Source organism: Pinus tabuliformis, chromosome Q (genome assembly GCF_031772625.1).
Source record: "Pinus tabuliformis cultivar Carrire ecotype Pingquan chromosome Q, CPIR1, whole genome shotgun sequence".
Lineage (NCBI taxonomy): Eukaryota > Viridiplantae > Streptophyta > Pinopsida > Pinales > Pinaceae > Pinus > Pinus tabuliformis.
The window spans coordinates 374,903,685-374,921,957 of NC_142296.1; the positions used below are offsets into that span (position 1 = coordinate 374,903,685).

Consider the following 18,273-nt stretch of genomic DNA (forward strand, 5'->3'; position numbering starts at 1 on the left):
AACACCAGATCAATACATATACAAGGATAATATATGTGTTAGCACCCAGATCTAGTCCATCAGATCACACAAATATGAGTCATTATGATCCTGATCCAATATTAGTTCTCATCCATCAATACTGAAGCTAAACACACTCAACCAAACAGGATATGCAGAATACTGACACCTTTAAACTATCATCAGAACCCATCAACAACCAGAACCACCTGTGACTTCAAATATCATAACAATGAACCAAACCTGCATACATACGCGCTTACACCAAAGCCAACCCGCGTACAGATCTATAAATATTCAAACATGACTTGCAACGATTTCAAACTTAAGTTATACCCAGTTCAGATCATTACAAGCGTCAGTATACAGTTCTAGAATAAGCATAATCAAATATATAGAGATAGTTCATTTCAAACCATTTGATCCCGATCTATCCTTAGATCTTGTTCTCCATCAACCGGTGAGATCCCTCTTTAGCTCAGATCCAGATCTGCACCATAACCCAATCACAGTATTCCAGATCTAGCACTTTATCAAATATTCAATAATTCAGATGATGCTTTGCCAAATGATCTCCTTCCTCTTTTATAGCCTTAGTCCTTTCTCAATACCACGGTCCAAAACCATAGGATCAAAAAAACTGTTGGACTAATACCATGAACCAACCATGAAAGTGTGTGAGATCAACACTTTTGAATGCAATACCACGGACCAAAACCATAGGATCAAAAACTGTCGAACTAATACCATGAACCAACCATGAAAGTGCGTGAGATCAACACTTTTGGATGCAATACCACAGACCAAAACCATAGGATCAAAAACTGTCGGACTAATACTATGAACCAACCATGAAAGTGTGTGAACTTTTCTCTTGCATGAAGGGAATTTTTCTCTGCATGAAAGTGCGTAAACTTTTCTCTACATGAAATAAACTTTTCTCTGCATAAAAGTGCGTGAACATTTCTCTACATGAAATAAACTCTTCTCTGCATAAAAGTGCGTGAACTTTTCTCTACATGAAATAAACATTTCTCTGCATAAAAGTGCGTGAACTTTTATCTACATGGAATAAACTTTTCTCTGCATAAAAGTGTGTGAACTTTTCTCTTCATGGAATAAACTTTTCTCTGCATAAAAGTGCGTGAACTTTTCTCTACATGGAATAAAATTTTCTCTGCATAAAAGTGCGTGAACTTTTCTCTACATGAAGGAAACTTTGTTGCACTATAATTTATCAAATAAATTTGCTGCACTATAATTTATCATTTGTGTGATTTGCCATCAAGGACAACAGTTGTCTCATAATGCCAACAATCTTCCCCTTTGGACTTGTCATACTGAGAATTGTCATCTGATATCTCTTCCGTAGATTCATCTAGATATATATAAGTGAGTTGATCTTCTATGAGTTGTTTGCCATCAAGTACAACACATGCATCATAATGCCAACAATCTCCCCCTTTGGACTTGATGGAAACAATACCAAATCACTCTCCCCCTTTGACATCAAGGGCAAAGGGCGAACCAAGATATTCTCTTACCTAGATAAACATTCCGCTGTCCATACTCCCCCTGAGAACCTGCTGAAATCTCTGAATGAGCTCCCCCTTTGTATATGCCAAGGTGTACCAATCTGTCCATGCTACATGCTGAAAGCTCTGCTCTTGCTGAATTGTGTTGTTCATGCTCCCCCTGTCTGTAAGCAAGGTCTGCAAAAAGGTGTTCTACAAGAACATGACTCTATACATCATACGTGACCTTCCTAGCACCAAATACTCATACATACATCCATCTCCCAACCAAGTGGGGATATACCAGAAAATGACAACCAAGTACATTACATCATTCATCCCAGGCATAGTGGGGAAACCAACATAGGCCGTTACATGACCTTGATATGACTGAAATATTTCATCAAATGACTACAATAGATAGAGACACACTATTACATCATGAGTCTTGATATGACCTTTACATCGAATGATATACATGACATTTATAACAAAGACCAAACACCTAAATAAGATCATGATAAACATCAGCAACGACACTGTATGATCTGCTCCATAGCATCTGTCACTAGCAACTTGTATTAGTGCATGAATCATCAAGGTATGTCCGTATCAACTCATCCTTTTGAACAGAATTCTGTATATACAGAATCATTCTATCATATGTGAGAAACACCATAGCCATCCAGATCTGCATGGACCAAGTATTATCAATTGGGAATATCAATCAACATATGTACGAAACAACCTATCATCATATAGGTAAGAACTCATCATCATCATGTCTCCAACAATGCAACTTTGAATAATCATCCATGTATCCAGCCAACAATCCTCATCCATATATGTGCCAAGAACAATAGGAATCCTGCATCATAACTGTAATATATGATCTTTATGCATATGACGACAATAGCATATGAGTGACTCATCATCAATTAAAGAAGATGTGAATTCAAGCTATGTACTTCTCCTTATCCTTATGAAGATCACCATGTAAGCACCATTAGAGGATCAACCACAAATCTGATCTAAATATCAACTATGTAACCCCAAGAATCATCTGAACAACTCATAACCATATCATAGCAAGATGAATCATTTATCCATATAAGCATCATCACCAAGGACTATAATGCCAACAATGCATTAAAAGCATATGCTCCCCCTAAACCTGTGCCATCTTGTTTACTGTCAGATCTGATCATGCATATCAACAAGAAGTATCAAGACATCATCATTATCAAGTTAGAAACAAAACACTTCTAACCATCAAGTCATTTCCACATATCATCATCAAATTGTAACCATTATCAAACAGCACAAATAATAAACCAAATCATAACTGATCCTTTTCCTGAACCTGTCCCTACTGCCTTTCCTCAAACAATCATATATGCGACTATGCCATAACCAACTCGCGTATATACGTGATTTCTCTTTAAGAAACTTGTGTATGAGATTTAGGACACTGAAGTTTTACACTTCCAACTCCCTCTGATTCTGTTATGTCTGTATGTTGTGTTGTGCCGCCTCTTTCTGACTGTACTTCTTTCTTCTTCCACATCTTCAAGTGTGATGATGATGTTTTCTCCTTTTGGTATGGCGCCCATACTTTTTTCCTGCATTCCTTAGCTATATGTCCAAGCTTGTTACATGTGTAACATCTCATATTTCTTCTATAGCAATCGACAACTTTGTGACCAAACATATTGCAAGAAAAGCAATATCCATTAAAGTACCTTGAATGTGATGATCTTTCTGCATGATGGTCTTGAAACCTTCTTCTTCTACATCTGGTTGCAACATGTCCAAGATTATGACAAACATAACATTCAACATTATTCATAGGAGGAGTAAAAGATTTTCTTTGAAGAATTTCTTTCTTTGGTTGATGATGAGATTGACCTTTCATCTCCTTATTGAGCATTTCAGATTTTGCAGTAGATTCCCTTGTCTTACTTTGTGAACTAGATTCACCTTCAATAGATTCATGAAAACCAAGACCAGTTTTGATAGCAGGAGACCTTTGACTATTAAGAGTATCATCCAAGACTTTAGTACTATCTTGAAATCGTAACAGTTTATCCTTTTCTTCTAATTTATCTTTTAGAATATTTACCTCAACTTGATGTTGCTCTTCCTTTTCAAGATACTGCTTCTTCACGTTTTCTTCAGCATTTCTTTCTTCTTCCAACTGACGTCTTAGTTCAAGAACTTCATTTTCATGAGCTTGGAGTAGTTCTTTATTCTGCGTCTTTGATTCTTCAAGATCTTCTTTTAGCGAGCGGATCGTGGCTTCAAGACTTTCATAGTAACTGGATCTATCTCTGAGTTTCTTGATGGTTGTGCTTCTTTCATTGACTTCATCTCTTAGTGATGTTACTTCATCCTGCAACTTTTGATATTTGTCCTTGAATAACTTCCTTATCTTGTTTCCTTCCTCTAGTTGAGCTTTTAGTTTGGCAGCTTCTTCTTTGAAGACACATTCCCTTTTGTTCAATAAATATTGTTGATCTCTAATTTTGTCTGTAAGCCTTTTAAACTCTGCCTCTCTTTGATATCTTTCTTGCTCACCCATAAAAGCAAATTCAGTTGTTTCGCTATCACTTTCATCTTTTCCAAATGGATAGATAGCTGGAACATCAGAGGATAACAAATTCATACCTGATAGTTCTTCTTCATTCTGAAATGATTCTGAATCTGAAGTGCTTCTTCCACATAATCCCCAATCGATTCTCTCACTGTCATAGTTCTTCTGAGATGTCTTCTTCTGCTTAGGCGCTTTCTTCTTAAGCTTCTTTCCCATTGTTCCACGGATCTCCTTCAAGTGATCAAGCTTCTACCAAAGGACCTGCTCTGATACCAATTGTTGGAAATAACACTGAGAGGGGGGGGGGGGTGAATCAATATTATCACATCAATAAAACTTTTTCATTTCCATATTCAAATTCATATATGCTACTTCCACAACTTCTTATGATTCAGTTAGTTGATCCTTAATGAGTGCATTAGAACATTATCAACCATATTAATAGTAAACAGGTGCAGTAAAATAGAACAGATCATCACACATAAGCCACACACATGAACACCATGATATAAGGTGGAAACCCAATGTGGGAGAAAACCACCTGCTGCAAGTCATCTCAATCTTCTTCTTAATAAGAAAATCCTTTTACAATATTTCTGTACTGGTGCAGTCTTATACCAGTACGCAGGCTTCTACCTGCAGAGAGCTACAACCCTCTCTCGTTCTCCAGTCTCTCCTAGAAGGGAGCTACAACCCCCATAGTTCTTGTACTAGCCGATCCATTTACTAGTACGCAGGCTGCTACCTGCTACAATGCTCCAAAGTTTTCAACTGCTACTAGAAGGGAGCTACCACCCCCTTAGCTCTTGTACTAGCTAAGATACTAGTACATAGGCGCCAGCCTACAATCTTCTCTCCTACAGGTACCACGTTTCATACATTTTCAGACTGGATACTCCTGAAGCACAACACATAATCTGAAAGGCCACGTTTCATCCAATTTTCATACTGGACCCATTAATATCATTGAAGCGCATAATCAATCAATCTTCTGAATCACCCAAACACCAGATCAATACATATACAAGGATAATATATGTGTTAGCACCCAGATCTAGTCCATCAGATCACATAAATATGAGTCATTATGATCCTGATCCAATATTAGTTCTCATCCATCAATACTGAAGCTAAACACACTCAACCAAACAGGATATGCAGAATACTGATACCTTTAAACTATCATCAGAACCCATCAACAACCAGAACCACCTGTGACTTCAAATATCATAACAATGAACCAAACCTGCATACATACGCGCTTACACCAAAGCCAACCCGCGTACAGATATATAAATATTCAAACATGACTTGCAGCGATTTCAAACTTAAGTTATACCTAGTTCAGATCATTACAAGCTTCAGTATACAGATCTAGAATAAGCATAATCAAATATATAGAGATAGTCCATTTCAAACCATTTGATCTCGATCTATCCTTAGATCTTGTTCTCCATCAACCGGTGAGATCCCTCTTTAGCTCAGATCCAGATCTGCACCATAACCCAATCACAGTATTCCAGATCTAGCACTTTATCAAATATTCAATAATTCAGATGATGCTTTGCCAAATGATCTCCTTCCTCTTTTATAGCCTTAGTCATTTCTCAATACCACGGTCCAAAACCATAGGATCAAAAAAATTGTTGGACTAATACCATGAACCAACTATGAAAGTGCGTGAGATCAACATTTTTGGATGCAATACCACAGACCAAAACCATAGGATCAAAAACTGTCGGACTAATACCATGAACCAACCATGAAAGTGCGTGAGATCAACACTTTTGGATGCAATACCACGGACCAAAACCATAGGATCAAAAATTGTCGGAGTAATACCATGAACCAACCATGAAAGTGTGTGAACTTTTCTCTTGCATGAAGGGAACTTTTCTCTGCATGAAAGTGCGTAAACTTTTCTCTACATGAAATAAACTTTTCTCTGCATAAAAGTGCGTGAACATTTCTCTACATGAAATAAACTCTTCTCTACATAAAAGTGCGTGAACTTTTCTCTACATGAAATAAACTTTTCTCTGCATAAAAGTGCGTGAACTTTTCTCTACATGGAATAAACTTTTCTCTGCATAAAAGTGCGTGAACTTTTCTCTTCATGGAATAAACTTTTCTCTGCATAAAAGTGCGTGAACTTTTCTCTACATGGAATAAACTTTTCTCTGCATAAAAGTGCGTGAACTTTTCTCTACATGAAGGAAACTTTGTTGCACTATAATTTATCAAATAAATTTGCTGCACTATAATTTATCATTTGTGTGATTTGCCATCAAAGACAACACTTGTCTCATAATGCCAACAATCTCCCCCTTTGGACTTGTCATACTGAGAATTGTCATCTGATATCTCTTCCGTAGATTCATCTAGATATATATAAGTGAGTTGATCTTCTATGAGTTGTTTTCCATCAAGTACAACACATGTATCATAATGCCAACAAGTCCATGCTTGAAAAAAACTTGATAAAATAATTCTAAATGTTTTTTGTGTTCATGTACATCTCTACTAAAAACCAACAAATCATCAATATATATACTAACAAAATCAAGATTGTGAAAAATGTATTCCATGCGCTCCTGAAATTCAGAGGGTGCATTCTTCAAACCAAAGGGCATACCAGTTCATTGATACTGGCCACTTGGCTCTTGTACCAATTCTCAGAGTACGGAAAAATAACACACAAACAATAAAGCACTAGATAGATTGCAAGAGCTGATAAACACAGAACACACAGAGACAATTTTTCTCTTATAGAAAGTCTCAAAAAATTACAAGTGATTTGTGAAGAGACTCTTCTCTCCTTATAAAGAGAAGTTATCATAACCTTTAGATTCTATCTATCATTATTAGATCTTAAAAGCTATATCTGATATCTAGATTTTGTCCTAGGAATATTTTACATAGTGGATGTTTTCACGGGAAACCAGCGAAACCGACATATTGTTGTCCTTAAAGTAAAAAGACTATTCATGAAAGTAAAAGTAAATACACAGTGGAGATTCCACCCAGAGGAACCCACGAAAGCATGCATGATTGTACTTAAAGTTTTGTACAAAGAGGATGTTCATTCACAGAGAACCCTCGAAAGCCGGAAAAGGTTTTGAATTATTGTCTTGAGGATTTAATCAATAAGATCCTTTAGGACTCATGTCAGAATCATAATCTGAATTATTAAAACATTCATCATGATCTGAGACATGCTAGTCTAGATTGATGCAAGGTTTGATTTGATTTAACCATGGAGTCTCATGACCAAAACAAGCAAAGAAAGGTGAAAATGACATGTGAGGGTCCAACTTGTCTGGAGGAATTCCAACTTCTCCAAAATACTCAATACTAATTGTAAAGTTATGGCCAAATGGAGAACTGTTATCATGATTGATTTCTATTGTTGTGCCTCTATAGAAGATCGAATTCAAAAATATCATATCTGAGGGCTCCTTCCTCCATTTCTTTTTTTAAGACCGACAATGTTCTGTATGGATTTCTGCTCTCAAAATCTTCTTTTCTTGGGACATATGAAACCATTAGAACATCCATCCATTTGCTCCAGTGTCGGAATGAAGACATAATATCCTCACAGTACATAATGATAGATTCTTTCAAATGCTTTGGCATACTGGTGAATACCATAATATTCAATCCAACTGAGATTTGGGTCAAATATTTAAATTATCCTGGAATATGGAGCTATTGCATAATGTAATGCCCAAAATTTCGCAATACAGCAAAAATATAAATACTCATAAACTGGAGAACAACAATGCATAAAAATGGAATCTGTGCATACCTGAACTGCTAGCTGATTGCTGATTTGCTATTGAACTGGCGATCCCGCTGCTGGTGATGCCGTGGTTGTTTTGACCCAATTTTCGAGAGGCCAATACCACCCAACCAGACTGAGCAAACCTAGCTGCTTAATCCAGAAAGCTCTCCACAGAGGCTCTCTGTCCCTCCGTGCCCCGAACCCCAGACCACTTAAAGCTCTTCAATTGGTAAATCCCTTCTCCCGGCTTCCTGCTGATGAATTTATCCTTCTCGTTCTCTGCTGCCCCTCTCTGGTTTTTCCCCCCCTTCTCTCGGTTCAGGCCTCTGCTATTTATTTACCGGCCTATGCTCCAAAAAAAATAAAAATGATATTAATAAAATGGGATAAAGATTAAGTATTAGTATCAATAATTAATTAATCTAAAGTTCTAAAAGTTTATATTAAAAACAAACATAAATAAATTTTATATTAAAAACAAACATAAATAAAATAAAAAGCATACATGAATATCAAAAGGTCAAAAGACAAACATAATAAAGTATATATAAGTGTTATAAAGTTATAAAAGGATACGTATATGGTTATATGGAGGCGTAATAGTATTATAATAACCATAACACATATATAAGGGTAAAACATTATAAAACCTGAATGCCGTATGAACACCTGTAACTAGAGGATGACTCACGCGCATGGGGACGCTGTCACCGCGGGAGAAAGCGGTGGAGTCGCTAGTGTACAGGGCGGCCACCGCTAAACCCAGGCTATAAAACTGTCGAACTGAGCTGAGAAGAGGGGGGGGAACAACGGAGGAGAAACCAGAGGAGGAATTCAGTAGTGAAGCCAGAGAAGGAATGCAGTAGTGAGAGAGGTCTGCCATTGGAAGAGCTTTAATCCGTCTGAGGTTCTGGGCAGTTACGCTGGAAATGCGGCCCCCCACATCCCCAACAATTGAGCTGCGCTGATCCTCTTGAATCAAGGTGTGAATTTCTAGAGAACGAGCCGCGTCCTCCCATGTTGATTCCTCTCGCACTCCTTCCTTACCTAGACTGCTAGCTGATCCCGTGAACGATACTGCTGCATTCCTTCTCTGGCTTCACTACTGAATTCCTCCTATGGTTTCTCCTCGGTTTCCCCCCCCCCCCTCTTCTCAGCTCAATTCGACAATTTTATAGCCTGGGTTTAGCGGTGGCCGCCCTGTACACTAGCGACTCCACCGCTTTCTCCCGCGGTGACAGCGTCCCCATGCGCGTGAGTCATCCTCTAGTTACAGGTGTTCATATGGCATTCAGGTTTTATAATGTTTTACCCTTATATATGTGTTATGGTTATTATAATACTATTACGCCTCCATATAACCATATACGTATCCTTTTATAACTTTATAACACTTATATATACTTTATTATGTTTGTCTTTTGACCTTTTGATATTCATGTATGCTTTTTATTTTATTTATGTTTGTTTTTAATATAAAATTTATTTATGTTTGTTTTTAATATAAACTTTTAGAACTTTAGATTAATTAATTATTGATACTAATACTTAATCTTTATCCCATTTTATTAATATCATTTTTTTTTTTTTGGAGCATATAATATGTATATTTAGAGATGGGTCATTACACATAACCAAAGTAAACATGATCATCTTGTATAAGACTCCAATTAATATTATAACTGTGCCTTCCTTCTAATGAATTAAACCATTTTTCCAATATGAGTCTCTGAATTTGAAGTGGTAGAGACTTAATTTTTTCTGAAAAACAATCCCAACAGAAAGTGTAATGGCATGATGAACATAATTCTACTTGGGATTTCTTTTTAGAGCTTTCTTCCTTTTCAAATTTCTTAATTGAAATGATTTTTGTTTCTCTAGCCCCTTCTTTGGTTAACATATCAACAAGGTATTTTTCTTTGCCTGCTTTATAGATGATATCAAATTCAAGCCCTTCTAACTAGAGTGCCCATCTAAGAACTCGAGAGTTTCCTTGTTCTAACAATCTTTTGTTCTGCAACATGCCTTTCATATGCTTGAGATCTGTTTTGACTGTAAAATGCACACTTTTTAGATATAGACAAAATCTTTTAATCCCATTTTTTACAGCTAAAATCTCCTTACGAGATGAAGGATATTTAAACTCTGTATCTGTAAAAATTTCTGAAACCTAAGCACATATTTCTTCCTTCTTATGATGCTTTGTAATAGAATAGCATCCCACTAGGAATCAGAAGCATCAATTTCTAAGATGAAAGGCAGGTTCTGATCTGGGAGAGATAAGGATGGAAAACCTTGTATTTTTTGCTTGATTCGCTGTACAACTTTTGTCATTTGTGATGTCCATTTTGAATCTTTCTTCAATCTTTGTTGAATAATCCTTGTGTCTTTAGCTTGTTCTGAATATAATTGTCTAACATAGTTTAGACATCCCAAAAGTTTTTGAACAAATTATTTACCAAGAAGCTGATAAGGAAATCTCAATAGTGACTGTAAAACATGGGGTTTCAATTCGATCATCCCTTGAGAGATGATCAAACCAAGATATTCAATCTTGGTTTGGGAAAAAATAATTTTTTCTAGTGAAGAAGATAATACCAGACCATGCTTGAAAACAACTTGATAAAATAATTCTAAATGTTTTTTGTGTTCCTGTACATCTCTACTGAAAACCAACAAATCATCAATATATACAATAACAAATCAAGATTGTGAAAAATGTCTTCCATGCTCTTCTGAAATTCTGATTGTGCATTCTTCAAACCAAAGGGCATAACAGTCCATTGATATTGGCCACCTGGAACAACAAAAGTTGTTTTGTATCTGTCTTCTAGATTTATACCTATTTGCCAGAATCCACTCTTTAAATCAAATTTACTAAACACATTAGCACTAGAAATCTTTTCCAAGAGCATATCTTTGTTAGGCAGTGGATACCTGATAGGTTCCAAAGCTTCATTCAAAGCTTTGTAATTTATCACCAACCTCTTTTTTCCTCGTTTCTGCTTTGAATGTTTGCTGACATAGAAGGTTGGGCAAGCCCATGAACTTTTACAGGGTTCTATCAATTTTCTGTCCAGGAGCTGCTTAATTTCTTCTTTACATAAATTCTACTCTGCTGGGCTCATATGATTGGCAGAAGCTTTTTGAGCTCTGTGGTTATACCCTTCCTTAAAAGGAAGTGAGACAAAGTATTTTTCTCTGAACCAAAAGGCATCAGGGTGCTCGGCTGTACAATTTGTCTTGATCTTATTTACAATATCTTTCAAAACTTCTTGTCCATGAAGATTTGCGTGCTTGATGATCTTCTTGATCTTAGATAGGTCTTCAATTGATTCATCAACAATGTCCACTTTATGAGGTTGAATCCTGATAGTATATGTATTTTTAGCAGGAACTGCTACCTTTTCATTTTGAACACTGAATGTTATGATATCCTTATCAACGACCATAGGCATATGCTTCTTAACAAAATCTTGTCTAAGAAGTATGTCAGATCTAGTATCATAGTTATACAAAGTAACATAAACCAAAGTTGAATCTAGCAATAATGGGAAATCAAGAGCAACATAAGAAATTTGGATAAGTTTCTTATTAACAACTTTAAAATGTATCTTAGTTGGTTGCCATTGATAAGCTGGAATGGCTTTATACTTATAGCAACTGCTCATGGCTCCTTTTTCTATTTGGGCATCTAGATGATACTTTTTATAGCCTGGAACTTTAATGGAAATTGGAATTACCATTATGTCTACAATCACACTGATTTCTTTTATTGGCTCTTCTGATTTTTTGTACATAAATCAAGTGGTGTTTGTGTCTTGTCAAACATGGATGAGACAAACTAGGAATTCAATTCATCTAGCTTCTGAAGTTTCTGTTGGATCTGTTCTGCTAGTCTAGCCATTTGTTGTCTATCTTCTCTCAGGCTTTCTTCTATTCTTCTGATTTCTTCTAGTGTAGCTTCTTTGCTTGAAATTTTCTTTTCTGGCCTTTTGAAGATGGACGCCGTATCAGGCTTGAACCATTCATCTAAATCAATCTCCTCATCAGAATGAGATTCTTCAGTTATTGCTTCTTTAAGTTTGTCGATCTTTTCTTGAATTCTTCTTCTGGGAATAATCAAACTTGAATCAAGAAAATTTTTCTGCTTCTGGAGATTTTCTATTTGATGTTTCACATTTTGAAAAGAAAACATTAAGCAATCTGATATATATGTATAAGCATCTTCATTATCACTGCTATCTGAAATAGTAAACTTATGGAAATCATTTTCAAATTCTGTATCAGACTCGGTATTTACAAAGAAGTATTCACATTCTGAATCTGGCTCAGAAACAAGATCCCATTCAGTTGGATCATATGAAGATTTAAATAATTCCATAATCTTGTTCTGAATTCATTTCTTATCTTTCTCTAGACATTTGTTTGCCCAGTGGTCTTTTTTGCCACATATGAAGCATTTTGATTCTTTGGCAGGTCTTGACCTTTTTCTTGAATACATATCTTTTTCTAGGAGATCTATTTGTTTGGTAATCTGGCTTTCTAGATTTCTTATTGAATCGATACTTTCTCCTAGAACACTCACACTTCTGACTTTGGGATTTATGAGAACCCTTCTTGGAGGAGTTTTGAAAGCAACCAAAGTGGTAAGTTTCTGAAAAGGAATTACAGAAATTAGGACTGAAACTCAACTGCTTTTTAACATTCTTACAAGTTTTGTAGCCTGCACATTCATTTCTCAAAATTGTAAGAATATGTTGTTGTAAAGCAGCTAAAGAAAGAGTTTCAACAGATATTCCTTGGTTGGAAAGTGACTGGTGTACTAACTCTGGAATTTTGCCTGGCATTGATGCTATATAGTGCCTCAAATAAGCAACATTGTGATGATCTGGGATTTTATAATACAAACTCTACATGGTACAATAGTAATCATTCAACAAATCTAGGCTGCATAATTTTTGACTCATAAACATTTGAGCATAATGATCAGAGTCAGATGGTATAATGCCTAGAAATTCATGAGATAATGCCATTAGCATTGCCTGGAGGGGATCTTCATTTTCTAAAATCTCAACTTGTTCAGTCCTGTTTATTTTCTCCCACCATAGTTTGGCATTTCCTGTAAGTGCCCAAGTTATTTGAATGACGACATCTTTCCGTGTAGTTTTTAACTCGGCTTTCTTCTGTGTAGCCCATGCATTTATCTTCTGTAGTAAAATTAATGTTTGGTCTGTCTAAACAATCAAAATTAATGAAGAAGGCATTACCATGGCTGGTCATATCAGGAAGAGACACATCTTTAGCTTTTTTCGTTGACATTTGTCTAGTCCATTGAGAAAATGGACTTTTATGGGATTGTGATCCTATATCGGAACCTGTAGTTCTTGGAGCTTTATGTGAAAAACTAAAAGATTCATTTCTTTTATGTTTGGTAGAAGATTCTCCAGTATCTTCTTGTCCTGCCATTTTTATTTCATGAACTTTGAATCTTTCTAGTTTGGATTTTATCAATTCTAGCTTTTCTTTGGCTAGATTGGCTCCATTAACTATCTTTGTAAATTTCTGAGGATCAACAATTTCTTCAGAAATAGCTTTTAGTGATAAACTAGATGAAGACTGAGAAGCTTTGAGATATGTAAATTTTGGTCCTTCATTCTCAACCTCTTCATAATTTGGAGGAGACCTTGGTCTAGGCAGAGAATCTTTAAAGCTAGTCACAACTTTACTTATAACTCCTAATTGTGCAACAATTTCTTTCAATTGATCGTCCTGGGCATTTATCTGGGCATACATGGTGTCATATGTCTGATGTATAGTCTTTACATGCTCTTTGACTTCTAGGATATCTTTTGCCAAATCATCTAGATTCTGCGCTATGCAGACAGACTGGTAATTGTTATAATTGAGCAGTTTTACATGCTCATCTGGCTCTGGCTCTGCATTTGGTCTATAATGTAAGAATTGTAGATCACTCTGTACTGATCCATTCCTGAATTTTGGAGTGTACAATTTGCCGGATCTAAACTTCGTTCAGGAAGTATGACTTTGTTGCCAGGTTTTTCTCTGGGCAAGCTGTACATTTTTATGTCTGAAACAGGAATCATAACACACTCAGGGTAGTTTGGGTGTTGTCCATGATGAGATGTAGAGGCAGATGCGGAAGTGGATGATTATCCTGACTCAATAGACTGGTATTTTTTTCTTTGGATTTTGACAGTATATACAAGAACTAGAGGGATGACCATGATGGCTTTGTTTGTGACAGTAATTCTGATATTCTGTGGAAGGAATACTGCTAACTGACATTCTTGGAGGAATATATACAGATGAAGGGATATTCTGTGGAAGGAATACTGCTAACTGATATTCTTGGAGGAATATATACAGATGAAGGGACACGAAGTGACCGACTTCTGTGACATTATCCTTTTGGTTTTGTACTGAGTTTATATGATGATTGTTGTCTGCATTCGAGTAACAATCTGAGTCCATTTTGCTTCACTTTAAGGAGCTTTCTGTTTCAGATGTAAACTCAACTCTACTCACTATTATGTGGTTGTTACTTCAAGATCTACTCACTTTTACATATATTCTTGGAGACCAAGGTTTCAATTCCTCTTCTTCTTGCCCTGCTGCAGTTTTTCTTGATCATTTGAGGTTTTCCGGGGTACAGATTTTCATGCATGGGGATTTCATCTATGGATATTTTGTTTTGTGTCCATTAAGATGTTCTGCCTAATTTATTATAGTAGTCCTGGATTTGAAAATTTCTATATTGGTGGAGATTTTAAATTTATATTTTGGTTCTTTTGCTTCTTTTAGGGTGGAATTTGAGGATGTCCATAGACTGGTTGATGGTCAAGCAAAGCATTCACCTGAGGTTTTCTATGCAGGCTCTCTATGGAAGGTACAGATGATTTCAGGCTGCTGTTCAGTAAGAGATTTTCTTAGTTCAAGAGGCAATTTTATGTCATAAGCCCTACGTGGTTTATACTTCATATTTTTTCATTTTGTGTGTTTTTCCATCCAGTAATGCAAGGTAGAAACCAGATGCCAAAAAATTCTTAGTTGTGAATTAAACAGGCTAGACCTGCAAGAATCATGTCCTGCTTCAGAAGATAGTTGCTAGTGCTTCTTGAATTTCTTTAACAAAAAGTTGAAATTTATGTCTGTAACTTTCATTTTAGTGCTAATACTTTCGCTGTTTGAGGTGGTGGCAGGTCAGCGTTCAGGCTTTTAATGATGAAGATCCGCAAGGTCGCCGTACACTTGGTAATTTTCTTTTTCTTGCTTTACCACTGGGGGAAGTTGTGTTTTTGAGATTTGTTGAGTCCTGAGTCCTCACATGCATGTGTGCAAATTGATGAAAATTCTTGCACCTTCAGGATTATTTTTACATCGCCGCAAGGCAGAGAATATGGATGCTCTACAGAAGGTATGTTATTATTTAGTATACCTCATTTAGATGAACAATTTTTGATCTGATATTTCATCCTTGTTAATGCTGTTGTCCTTCTATGGGCTCAATGTATTTCCATTGTAGTTCATTAGAATACCAGATGCTAACTAGACACTTTCGTGGAAGATACAGATGACATGTTATATTCTATCTGTAGTTGCTCTCTCAATAATTGTTTATGTGCAGGTCCATCTGTATTTAGATACTAGAGAAAAAGTGACTGTTCGGTATCAGGTAAGATATCCCCAATGTTCATAGTTTAGTGAGAAATCCATAATGCCATGAGCCGTAACATTATCATAGAGGTAGGTAATGAACATTGAAATATTATTCGTGGTGTTGTCTGTAGTTGATTTGTCCATCAAAGAGAGAAGTTATGGTGTTTGGCAGCCTCACACAGTCAGGAACCTTGCTACCTAAAGCACCTAAAGGCTGGGGTTGGCGGACAGCCTTGCTATTTGATGAGCTTTCAGATCTTGTCCAGGGAGGATCTCTACGTGTGGCTGCTGTCATACAGCTGGTCTAAAGTCCATGATAGATAATTATTGAAAATAAACAATGACTAGATTATTTCACTATAATTTTCACAGGTGAAAGATCGAGATCTTTCTCAGTCCATTTGGTATGTAACATCTGTGACTTGAAGCTTGCTGACATAGTATTTAAGGATGAGTGTCCACATATGCGTATCTTTTTAAAGTCAAAGTATCTGAATATTGAAGAAAGCATCCGTGGATACATGACCTTATGATATTGTAGAAGGCCAGGATTGTAATTGCCACTCCTGACCTTTGGCAGTACTGTCATCATATTATTCCATTAATGACTACCTCATAGACTTTCTTTGCAAGTTTTGTAATGTAAATGATAGGGGATTGGAAGGCTCAATCAAAGGTTCAAGATCATTAAATGGTTTGTGTTAATGTTTAATGTATGAAATTTAATAAATATGAACAATTCAACCCAATGAATCTTGCTTTATATGGATGCTGTTATGCAGATAATGACATGTATTTTATTATAATATTGTGAATTGCTGTCAGATTTTTCCAAATTGCCTGTTTGTAAGGTGAATAATTTCCAGTATAATGACTAGTAACAGTCTAGATTCCAACACTGAAGATCATAACATCTTTTGCACCAAAAAGCATGTTGTTTATAATGCTGCTTGCCTTTAGTTGGAGTTTGCAGGATTCATTTCATGGTCATATGGTCATATGATTATGTTTGTGTGGCATGTGATTGCTATGGTTGTTCCTAAGTTGTCATGTACTTTTTGAAAACTGGAATTCAAATCAAACATTCATGTCACTTTGACATTGATGATGAAATAAACCTGAATTCAGAATACAATATCACCAAAGTGAAATCCCAATATCACCGACAAATCTATTTTGGTTGAACTTTCACATCTCGTAACATGTTCAAAATCACCTTGATTGGAACATGGTAACTGGTCAAATGGAAAACCGCTACCTTGGGAACATGGGATTAATCACTGACTCAAGGTAATGTTACGGGTTTGGAAGTTTACTAATACCTGCGGGTTTTGGTATAATGGAAAATCTCAACATGGTTTTAGAGCCTTGGCCCAAGTTCGATTCCCCCAAGTTACGTTGGAAGGGGGTTGTTGGACTAACCACCACCCCTCTTGGGAATCGATCGCGTGGACTAACTGCCACCCTGGGAACATGGGACTAACCGCCCACTCAAGGTAATGTTATGGGTTTGGAAGTTTACTAATGCCTCTGGATTTTGTTGTAATGGAAAACCTTAACAAACCAGACTATCTGCCATTATCAACTGGTGTTTGAGAACATGATGAAAGGTGATGTATCCAATCCTTCTTTTTCCACCACAATGATGCCATGGTAAGAGATTTCTTTGATTGCCACGTATATAAGATCTAAAAGATTCTACTAAAAGTGCAAAAACAAAAAGCCTGTAAAGTGAAATAAAACCCCTCATAAGAGAGGACAGACTCGTTTTTTTCAAAATAGAGCAGATCAACAAAGAAGAGAGCATATTAGTGGGGTTTTTGGGCATATTTTTCACTTTAGTAGGATGAAAAATGGTTCAATCATTTTGACAAAGTGGAGGGTCAAATGGATTAGCTTCAGCTTAAACTTTAGCAGGAAAAAAGTGTGGATCCAAGGACTCCATTGATGAGATTTTTAAATTTGATGAGCAAAAGAGACAAGAACGAGGGATAATCACTTGTATAGGGGCAATTTTGCAAACATGGATGTTAGGTCCCTATAATACTAGTGATTACCCCATTATTATTGTAGTTGTATCCCTTATTAAGATTGTTGCGCCCCTATTTGTCCCCATATTGTTATTTCTGTGCCCCATAGAATCCCTCTATTGTTATTTTTGTGGTTTTATATTATTATTGTTAGGTCGGCTGGGTTATATTGTGACTCCTTAGACTCCTATATATAGAAAGGAGGTTTTGTCATTTGAATCATCAAAGAATCATTCATTTGTGTAATATAAAGGAGGTTGCCCCCTCGAAGACGCTGAATTCTAAGGCGTTGATCTATTTTTTCTATCTTTTTGTGAGCTGGTTTCATAACATTTGGTATCAGAGCTTTGGATTCTAGGGTTTCGTTGCTCCAAATAGGTCATCGTGACATTTTCGCTATAACTTTCTCTCTGAGCATCGGATTGAAATTTCGTCAGAGGGTACAGAAAGAAGACGGATTGTAGTTTCTTGGATATATTTTGCAGAGCCAAAGGTCGAAACAGTGACTTGTGTCATGTCGTACAAGTTCGCTCTACTGAATTAGTCTATAATCAGGTCACTGTGGGAGATTTGGCATAACTCTTCCCTGGAGAATCCAATTTGGATCAAACTGGTGGCATTGGAAAGAGGACGCAGAGGGCACATAATAGAATGAAACAACAGGCAGATCAA

General features: G+C 36.4%; 1 protein-coding gene across 2 annotated transcripts in view; it reads left to right on the top strand.

Annotated features, from left to right (window-relative positions):
- The window catches only part of LOC149219729 (BTB/POZ domain-containing protein), a 222,171-nt gene extending 205,794 nt beyond the window's left edge, over positions 1-16,377 (top strand). For both annotated transcript variants that reach the window (XM_089384471.1, XM_089384472.1), the window contains 5 exons: positions 14,717-14,801; positions 15,115-15,166; positions 15,280-15,329; positions 15,540-15,587; positions 15,703-16,377. In XM_089384471.1, the coding sequence (XP_089240597.1) occupies positions 14,717-14,801; positions 15,115-15,166; positions 15,280-15,329; positions 15,540-15,587; positions 15,703-15,879 (412 nt within the window). In that variant the 3' untranslated portion in view covers positions 15,880-16,377. The remainder of the gene's footprint in view (positions 1-14,716; positions 14,802-15,114; positions 15,167-15,279; positions 15,330-15,539; positions 15,588-15,702) is intronic.
- Positions 16,378-18,273: the final 1,896 nt, after the last annotated feature.